We start from the raw sequence: 10,005 nt of genomic DNA, 5'->3' as shown, positions 1-10,005 counted from the left end.
TGAGATATGGGGAAGGGAAGGGTCATGTCGAAGGTCACTCGGTAGATCGGTGGCAGGGCTGGGAGCAGGCGCCAAGTCCCTGGAGTCCCAGCCTGATGCACAGGCTGGCGGGTGCTGGCACCTCCCTTCCTGGGGGACAAGCCCCTGCCTCCCCCATCCTCAGAGCCCCTCCTGCCCCATGTCTACTTGGCCTCTCACAGGGCCCATCTCTGACTGCTCTGGGCTCTCCCTCCTGCCCCAGATCCATGCTGCAGAACATGTCTCCCCCAGGAGGGGCATGTAGCCCTTGGCCCGGCTGAGAAGAGAGGCTCATCCCCAAGGGAGCCTGGGGGCACCAGGCCTGGGCTGGGGGGTGACAGCACCATGGCCCTGGCAGCCGTGGGAGCTGGGCGAGGCGGCTTGAAATGCAGCTAAGGCTTCTGCTCTGCGATGGGGAAAGGGGGATGATGAGCGCATGGCTGGACAGACAGACTGGCCCCCTGTCCTGTCCTAAGAACTCATGGGCTTTCGTCTCTCTCCGGCTCTGGCTGCCAGGGTGGGTGTGAGGGAGAAGCTGCTTGCTCAATGCCTGTCGGTTGAGAGGTGGTGGGGACCCCTGCCCAGCCAGGTGGTTGAGTGAGAGGCATGTCCCAATGCCCATTGCCACCGGTTCAGTGGGCAGGGTTGGACTCGGTCTCCCTCACACTCAGCCCCCCTGTGCCAGGTCGTTGGTGCCAGTCACCGCTGCCTGGCAGGGGCTGGTGCAGCTCATGCCAAGGAGAGATCAGGGCCCACAGGCCCCGTTGCAGGGTGGCAGCCAACAGTGCCCGCTGGAGAGCAGGCTCAGTCCCACCAGTGTCCTCCCGGCCCCATGGCCTGTGCCTTGCCTCTCACACCCAGCCTGTGGCCATCACCCACAGCCAAAGTGCCTGCCTCGGCCCCCCCAGCCCCAGGCCCTGCTGCCTTCGGTCCTGCAGCCCCCTGCCCCAGCCCGTGCACACGGGACCTGGGGTCTCATGCCAGGAGGTGCCAAAGTCCCCAGAGTGTCCACAGGCTCCCCACACGCATGCATACATGTACCATCACACACCCACACACCCAAACACACACACACAAACAGGATATGCACACACACACACACACACACACACACACACAGAAGTTCCCCCTCCTACACATGCATAAACACATATGCACACACACTGGCACACACTCTCCCCACAAGCGTTCTTCCTAGCCACACACACACACACACACACACACGGGCACCCCACACACATACACACAAAGGCTCCCCTTCCTACACACACACATGGACTCTCCCTTTTACACATGCAAACACACACATACACACAAAGACAAACACATGGGCTACACACGCATGCACACCACACACAGGCTTCCCCTTCCACACACACACACATTCACACACACAGCATCCTCCTTCTACATATACAAGTATGTGGGCTCCTCTTGCCCCAGAGGCTCCCCCTCCTACCCACACAAACATACAGGCTTGCCCCCCCACACACACATGGGTTCCCCCTCCTATACACACACAGACAGGCACACACATACACACTCACACACACACACTGGCTCCCCCACAGACTCCCCCTCTTATCCACATAGACGTGCACTCCACACACATACACATACACATGCACACACAAGAACTCCCGCTCTTGCACACACATATACACATGGGCTCCATACACACACATGGGCTCCTTCTACACACACACACACACTCTAAATCCCCCTCCCTGTACAGGTTCCCCTTCCACCCACATGCATGCACATAGAAATTCCCCACACATACACACACACAGACACACACACCTACATGCCCCATCCACACACATGCACAGGATCCCTCCACCCCACACACAGGCTTGCACTGGGCATCACATTCAAGCTTTCTGTCTTGGCCTCCTCAGCACCCTGCACTCCACAGGCCCTGTCTCTGTGCCAGCCTGGCCTGCCCTCGCTCCAGCTCCTGCTGGTCCATGGCACCAGCCTGGACACCCATCTCCATGCCCTTTGCCCACTCCCCTCACCCTGAATGTGCAGAGCCCCCTCCCTACTGGTGTCACCCAGCTTCTTCCTCCCCACACCCTTAGAGAGAATTACAGACCCAGAACGGAAGCACCCAGTGGCCTTGAACAGAGCAATGCGCAGTCCCTCTGTGAGATCGTGGAGCTGTGCCTGGGCTGTAACACCAAGTTAATGCCAGCTGGTAGTCCCTGCAACACAAGAGCTATGTGGCAGGTGAAGGATATTTGGGTGGGGGCAGAGCCTGAGCTGCAGGGAAGTCTTGTCTGGTGAAGGGCTTGGCACATAGGACCCTGGATTCTGCAATGAAGGAGCTCATTCCCAGCTGGATTTGGGAAGGCAGGATGGTATCGTCCCAGCTAGATACTGCGCAGGTGCACAGGGGGTTAGTGCTCCAGTTCTCGATGAGAAATTGAAGGTGTTCACCAACGGGAAGATCGGGGGGCCGTGGAGTTTTATGATTCGTCTGATGTTACGCTGAGGCACCAGCACGTCAGCAAAGCCTGGTATAAACCCCCCCTCCCACCGACGTCACAATGGAGTTCAGTCACCGAAGAGAAGAGGACCAAGCAGACAGAAAGGTAAGGAAGGGAGAGTGGGATCATTTCACAGCTCTTTTAGTCACTTAGGAGAAGAGGGACCCACAGAGGTGCCAGGCAAAGCTGGGCTGGGCCCCAAAAGACAGAGCTCATGGGTCTGCTTCGGTGCTGGGGACTTGGGCGTTGCTGGATAAACTGACTCTGCTGCTCCGATCTGGGGAGGTGCTGGGGTGGATTCTGGGCTGGATTAATCCATGTGCTTGATCTCCGGTGGCAGGGGTGGGCTGCATTTACACTGGGCTCCAACTGGTCTGTTTTGGAGCAGGACGGCAGTCAGGACAGCTGCCAGGCAGTCGGCATTCATGATGACAGATCCCAGGGGCTAGATCCGCGTCTCCATTATGATGCAGCAGGCACACCCCAGTCAAGAGGGGGCTGCTCCGGGTTTATACTGAAGTATCCCGGATTAGAACCGGGCGCGTGATGCCACTGGATCACTCGGGATTTACCCTGAAGGAACCGAGGTCCGAGCGTGGATTCCCCTGGGTTTTTTCAAGGGGGAAAGTGAGGGGGGGCTCCACTGATTCACGTCAGCTGAAGAGCTGGCTTCAGGGGTTGGCTTTCAGAGGCAAGGGACAGGCATAACCGCCACAAAAATCACACCTCTGCTCTGCATTCGCCAGTTTTCCAATCCTTGGTAGGGGAAATTTGAATTCTCAAACACAGGAAGGGCACAAAAGGATTGTAATGAGTTAACAGGCATTGCAAGGCTTTTGTGCAGGCAGAGTCGCCCTTCCAGGCCCCACTGTGGGATACATGGCGTGAAAACGAGCGAGCGAAGGAACCCCCATGTTCTCTGTCTTGTTCACGGCACTGACAGACCTCTCCCTTCTGCAGGCTGAACATCCCCTGCCTCTGGCCCAGCTGCCATGGCTCCCGCAACCTGCAGACTGAGAAAGGAGTGCCCAGAATGCGCCATCGCGGCTGGGGCGTGCTCTCTGGTGTCTTTTGCTGAATGCCTGCAATGTGACTCAATGGGAATGGGTCAGGACAAGCAAAGGCACATCGTCTGTGCCTCCAATAAGCTGGAGGCTGCAGAGAAGAAGTCCAAAGAGCACCTGGATACCTTGAAGGAGCAGAAAAAGGAGCTACTGCTCCAGAGGAAAAGGCTGGAGGATGAAGAGAAGGAGAAGGAAATGCACATTGGTCAGTTGAACATCACCTTGGCATCGGCCAAGAAGATGATGGAAAAAGCCCAGAGCATGCTTGGCACGGCTGAGTGGCACCTGCACGAGGTGAGGGAGCAGCTGAAGAAGGTGAAGAAGAAGGAGAAGTGTGAGAAAGTCCAAAGGAACTTCATCCTGGTGGTCTTGCTTGCTTACACTGTCATTGGTAGGTGCCGAGCACAGCTGGGCTGTGGCCTTCCCATGGGGTGGTGTTGGGTCACCAGACTGTTCCCCCATGTCTGGTAGCACGGGGGGGTTTCAACCTTCCTTAACAAGTGCACCCCTCCTGTCTCAAAGTTTCAGCTCATGTACCCCTTTTTATTAAAATTACCTGGGGGGCCTGAGCACACACACGCATGCACGCATGCGCCTCCTCGCCCCACCTGCCAGTAAGACTGTGGGGGAGGGGAAAGGGCCTTGGGGGGGCAGAAGAGGTCCCCGTGGTGAGGGCATAGACAGGGGCAGAGATGAGGTAAATGGGGCCAGGTTGTGGGACAACTGGAGCCCATGCAGCTTGTCCAGGGTCTTGGGGGTGGAGGGGAAGGAGGGGCTCCTGCCATTGCACACACCCCAGCAGAGGCCTGGGGGGCACATGCCTGCCCTGATCAGTGTGTGGGGAAAAGGCAGCTGCTGCTGCACGCTGGGTACTGCACACACTGCTGCAGCTGCCACGGGAGTGGTGTAATGCTCTGTACGTCCCACTGCCAGGTAGGCAGGGGGTGCAGCGCAGCTCAGAGGTGTGAGGCACATGGCATCGCACCACTCTCGGGGCAGCTGCAGCCGCCTCTGCGCTGCACACAGATTGGGGGGGGGCAGGCCTCTGCCAGGGTGTACAGCAGTGGGAGCCCCCCACCCCACTACATTTTTAAGTACCCCTAGGGGTATGCGTACCCCCCGTTGACAACCCCTGTGGTAGCACGTTACTTGTGACACTGGCCTGTAGGTGCGTGTAGCTTGATCACTGGAACTACCACACCAAGGGCGGTAGCCAGAGCTGCTGCCGAGTGAGGCACCGTAGAGGGCTCAGTGGTCAGGCACCATAGAGGACACGCAACACTTACCCACCAGTGAATACAGGAACGTTGTGGGCTACCACAGATAGTTTCCAGACCCGAGAGGGTCCCTGCCAGGGGTTGAGACCTAGGAGGAAGGTGTTAATACTCAAAATTAAAGTAAGCATCATCCCTGACTCTGCTTTTGGGAATGGGCTTGTCCAGAGGGGGCTGAATTCCTCAGGATTTCCCCTCATAGCTCTTTTGAAGCTTTCTGGGATCAATAGGTTGGCACCTCTGGATAGGTTTGGGGCTGGTTATCATCAGAGGGGCCCCTGGGAATCATCTGTCTGCCCCACACGTGTCTGCTGCACCCAGCTCTCTGCCTCTAGCAGCGACTCTGCTCTTTCTTTTCCTACTGGCACTAAATCTCAGGTTGGATATTTCTGGGGGAAATCTCTCCAGCTGCCATCCTTTCATTTACAACCCCTGCAAAGTTGCCCAGGGCTGAGATGGAGTTGCCCTCAGCCTATGTGAAGAGGGGGGAATTGTGATGGAGGTTTTGGAGGGAGACAGCCTCCAGGGTAGGTACTGAACCAGGGGACACCTCTAGAGTTGTGAGCAACTCCTGCATGATGGGAAAGATGGCTTCTGCTGGCCACACCAGGTCTGACTATATCCTAAATTACCATATTTACTTGCATATTACATGAAACTTCCCCCCTCCAAAATTAGCCTTTTCTGTTCAGGCAGTACTGAGGGATTGAATTGACTTCATGGCCCATTAGAACCTGCTTGTTTCCTGCTAATTGCTCTTCATTCATCAGGTCATAATAACTCTCTCCTTTTTAATGGTCTTGATGTTCCACGAATCTAGCTACCCTTTCTTCAGCTTTTTTGTTGCATAAGCTGCAATGTAGCTGCTCCTGGTCTCCCTTCTCCTATTTCATAGCCCTGCAGACTGTTTTTAGCTCTTTTCAACATCAAGGTCCACCCATGGACTCCAGTCTTCAGCAGCAGCTAGCGTTTCAGCTTTTGGCAAAGCAGCCAAGAGCTGCTGACAAATTCAGCCATGAAAGAGTTAAAAGTGCAGCTTTGGCCTAAACCAGAAAGGGAGTAGCGTGATTAGGCTTTGCCCCTGCTGTATGCAACTCTTTCTTTCTCCACAACTCAAACACAAATCTTTATTTTGCCTTACAAAAAAAAAAAAATGTTTCTCATTTGTCGGTGTGAGAAAACATGGGAATATACTGAAATGACAGTTTTGGTAAAAAGACATTTCCACACAAAAAAAATCAGCTTTTCCTAAGAAAAAGTTAATATTTATAACTAGCGTATATAAGAAAAATATAAAAAGATTTTGAACTGTATTTTGAACAAGTTTGTGAGCCCGAAATACTCTCTGGGGGCCTTGAACTTTGAATCTTCTCTATGCTAGACTGCTAAAACAGAGAACGCCTCCTTTGGGGCCATACCTGCTTCATTTCTTGGTGAGGGGGAGTGTGTACCCCAGGTGCATCCTTGGAGTTGTAGTCTGGCTAGGGAGCCTGCCTCATGGGGAAGAAGGATACTACAAGACAACTGAGCTACAGGCATAGGTGGATCTAGGATTTTTAAAGTGGGGTGAAGATGATGCGGTGCATCATCACATACAGAAACATGACACATTCTTCTCCAGCTAAAGGGAAACTAGAAGCTTGCCTAATATGCTAGGGGCCTAGAGTTATATTATACAGTTTAAGATTAAAGCCAAAATATATATAACTCTATTGGAACATGCTCTAATTTGCTAGATTATATATTATGTTTAAAAGCATACGGTTGGAAAGGGATTCAGAAGTGCATTAAAGCAGGATCTTCCCTGACTAAACCATCCCATGTGTTTATCTAACCTGCTCTTAAACTCCCCAACTAACCAGAAATAGTCAATAGAGAGTGTTTCATCCTCCTAGTTAAATGTGCATGTCTTATTCAGATTTGGAAAATACAATCTTGTGCTTCTTAACAGTGCCTCCAATACTTTACCATTAGTCATTTTTACACCTCAGTTAGTCTAACCACACTTGAGTTGAGCTTTTAAGGTAGATCTTAAAACAGCCTGCAGGGCTGTCAAATAGAAGAGAGACATTCACAGGGTTGGCTGACAAACAGCAACAGTGCAGAAGAAAGGATAGTTTGACAAGTGGAACATCAAGACCATTTAAAAGGCGAGTGTCATTCACACGTGTGGAGTGAAGAGAAATTAGAAGGAATCAGGTATGTTATATGAGTCGTGAAGTCAATTGATTCCCTCAGTGCTCTCTCAATAGAAACGCTACTGCCACTGTCTCTCCCAGGCAGCTGGTTTTGATGGTCCGGGTAGAGCAGGCATCAAAGCGGGTACAACTGCACCACTCAGCTGCTCCTCAATCCAGCACTGGTTGCCTGTCCCAGCAATCTCCCCTCTCTTGGCCCTACTCCCCCACCCCAAATGTCTCCAGACACCAGGTTGGGTGTTTTATAAGACATTGGTCAATTAAGTAAAATCCTGTTTCTTGTCTTGATATAGTTTCCATAGAATACCTTCGAGATGCCCTCAAACTGAGCCGGGATAACCAGGTTGCCATCTTGCTGAGTGTCCTGGCCGCGAGTTTTCAGGCATCTCTGTACGCAACCCAGAAAGCGGTGCAGGAGCTGAAGGTATCCATCCGCCAATTAGAAGACAAGGTCTCAGAATTCAAACAGGAAGTTGATGCCTTTGAGAAACAGAAGGAAGAAATAAGAAATGACCACAGAGACCAGCAGAGGATCAGCGAAGAGATGGACCGGGAAAGAGAGAAGTTTTCAGAAGTGAACGAGAAAGAGGAAGTGGTGAAAGAATACCACAGCCTGCTGAGTTTGCTTGTTCAGATGGTCAATAGCATCCAGAACGACTCCAACCACGACGATATCTGGGATACTTTAAATGAGATTTCGCAGTCCATGATGCAGCTGGGAAAAGAAGGAGCCATGTACTTTGGGTGCTCTGCTGGAGAAGAAAAAACCAAGCAGGTGAGACGACTAAAAGGCATTGTGGACAAGTTTTTGTAGGTGATAAGCCATAGGACCAGGACTTCAAACCCCAGGGAAAGCAACACAAACATTTGAACAACAGCATGATTCCCAGAAGTCAACACTGGAAGAAAAGGATGAGGTGAAAGGCAAACAGTTTTATTACAAAAGTATTAGGCCATCATATGGGGGTTCCTGGCCAGCACCCATAGACCTGGGGCCTCTAGTTTGCCACTTCCTCATCTGACCCTAGGGTAGTCCTAGGTGGTCAGAACCCAATATCTTGGCCTAGCTCCCTGCCCACTCCCTGCAACTGGTGTGGCCAGCCAGGAGCAGCTTACTCTTTCCCCCTTCCTATAAAAACCCCTGATCCAGAAGAGGAAGTGTTTGGACAACAAGGTTCAATCTTGTGTTCAGGCTGTCTCACTTTTGAGTTGTGCTTCGAGTGGTTCTTTGATGGATTCTCCAGATACCCAACATGGTAACCCCCAGATAAAAGAGGACTCATGGGGCACGTGCAGGGATAGGGTGGGGAGTAAGGATTAGGGAGACATGGACACTGCACCTGACATGCGTGGGTTCTCCTCTCAGTTCCCTCTCCTCCCCCCATGACTCCTGTGCTGCCTGATCCAATATCATATTAGGCCATGATATTGAACCTGGGGTTCTAGTCTGCCACTTCCTCATCTGACCCCAGCAGGTGTGGTGATCAGTGGCAGAAGGGTGAGTGAAGGCTGATACAGCCCTGGTTGCCTTCTGGCTTCTTTGCTGGTCACCACTGTGGTGGCCCCAGACCCTCAGTTGCTGTCCCGCATACCCCATGCTGAAGCTATAGCTGCTGCTGCTGCATGCCCCAGGCTGTATCGGGTCTGCAACGAGTCGCACAGTCTAGATCCAGCCTGGGGTGCAAGATGAGTGCAACACCTCTAGCTCAAAGGTGTTCAGGTTGCTCCGGTTGTTGCTGTTACATTTCTATTGCACAAGCTTCTGCACATTTTCTCTCAAGCAATCATGGCAGATATTCAATCTTCGCCTGTCATGTTTCCATGTTATCCTGACAGCCTAGCTAATAAACAGATTTTGCACACTAAACCTGGCTGCCTTGTAACGGTAATGGGTGGTAAGGAGAGAGCCTTCCTGCTTGTTGAACCCCCTGTAGACTATAATGTTTAGCTCCTGGAGCTACTGAGGTACTTCTAGCAGAGCTATGCCAACGTGCCTGCTACGAAGTTGTCCCGAGGGGGTTAACAGGTGGTGCAGTCCTCCCAGGCCCATGAGCAGTTGGTGGTGGAAGAAGAAACCCCCACGTCTGAGCTCTGGTAACCACAGGCACACTCGGCCTTTGGGACGAGGTGCTGGGAGCATTAGCTGTGGTGCTTAGGGCTCCATGCCTGGTCACCACCAGAGCCCTTGGCTCTTGCTCTAAGCCTCTCTCCAGGCCTTGGTCTGTCTTGGTTTCTTCATCTCAGCTTTAGCTCTGCCTGTGGACCTTGCCCCGTGGTCCTTACCTGGCATCTTGGCCTTAGACTCTGGTTCTTGTCCTCTGCTGTTTCCAGACCTTGTCCCTAATTCTGGGGCAGGTCCACCCATGCCCAATCCCTACAGAGCCCATAGTTCTGGGCACTCTGCAGAGAGAAGTACATGGGCCCGGCCCTAAAGCAGGGTCATTGGAGCAGACACAGGATAGGAGAAAACATAAGTAATAGCTCCAAAAATTAATTGTCCCTTCCTTGGCCACTTCCTGGCAGGTCTGTCTGTAACGTGGTTGCATTGAATGTGACACTCAAAAGTTATCACAGAATCCTAGAGAAGTCAGGCTGGAAGGGACCTCCGGAGGTCATCTACCCCAACCCTGTGCCTGAAGCAGGGTCAGCCCTACACAAACCATCCTGTACAAATCCATACTCTAAACTCTTCATAAAACTACCATCAACCCTGATGCAACACAGGGCATCACACTCAAACCTGCCACGGGGAAAGCAGGGGGACCACAGCAGCCAACATCTGCTTCAGTTAAAGGTTGTTAATATACATTCAAGAGATCCCAGGTAGAGGCCATGCCCCCTGCTATAGAGGAAAGCTAAACCCCACCACAGTCCATGCCAATATGACTATGGGGTAAAACTCCTTCCTGACCCCAAATATGGCAATTGGTCTGACCTTGAATGGAGTGGCAAGACACTC

At 52.5% G+C, this 10,005-nt stretch overlaps 1 protein-coding gene across 1 annotated transcript; it reads left to right on the top strand.

Moving 5' to 3' along the window:
• Positions 1 to 2,324: 2,324 nt before the first annotated feature.
• Positions 2,325 to 8,913, top strand: LOC102568644 (tubulin glycylase 3C). Its single transcript, XM_006273389.4, has 3 exons — positions 2,325 to 2,615; positions 3,471 to 3,965; positions 7,340 to 8,913. The coding sequence occupies exons 2-3, from the start codon at positions 3,503 to 3,505 to the stop codon at positions 7,858 to 7,860; spliced, it is 984 nt and encodes a 327-aa protein (XP_006273451.2). The 5' UTR covers positions 2,325 to 2,615; positions 3,471 to 3,502; the 3' UTR covers positions 7,861 to 8,913.
• Positions 8,914 to 10,005: the final 1,092 nt, after the last annotated feature.

The sequence above is a fragment of the Alligator mississippiensis genome, chromosome 11 (assembly GCF_030867095.1).
Source record: "Alligator mississippiensis isolate rAllMis1 chromosome 11, rAllMis1, whole genome shotgun sequence".
In the NCBI taxonomy this organism is placed as follows: domain Eukaryota; kingdom Metazoa; phylum Chordata; order Crocodylia; family Alligatoridae; genus Alligator; species Alligator mississippiensis.
The sequence above is the reverse complement of the archived record's forward strand: the minus strand, read 5'-3'. Positions and strand labels throughout refer to the sequence as shown.

What these genes read in the sequence shown, in the direction of transcription:
- LOC102568644 (XM_006273389.4), top strand. Translation starts at nt 3,503, where the DNA reads ATGGCTCCCGCAACCTGCAGACTGAGAAAGGAGTGCCCAGAATGCGCC. An exon ending in GCTTGCTTACACTGTCATTG is followed by an intron (nt 3,966 to 7,339) that starts GTAGGTGCCGAG and finishes GTCTTGATATAG; the next exon opens with TTTCCATAGAATACCTTCGA.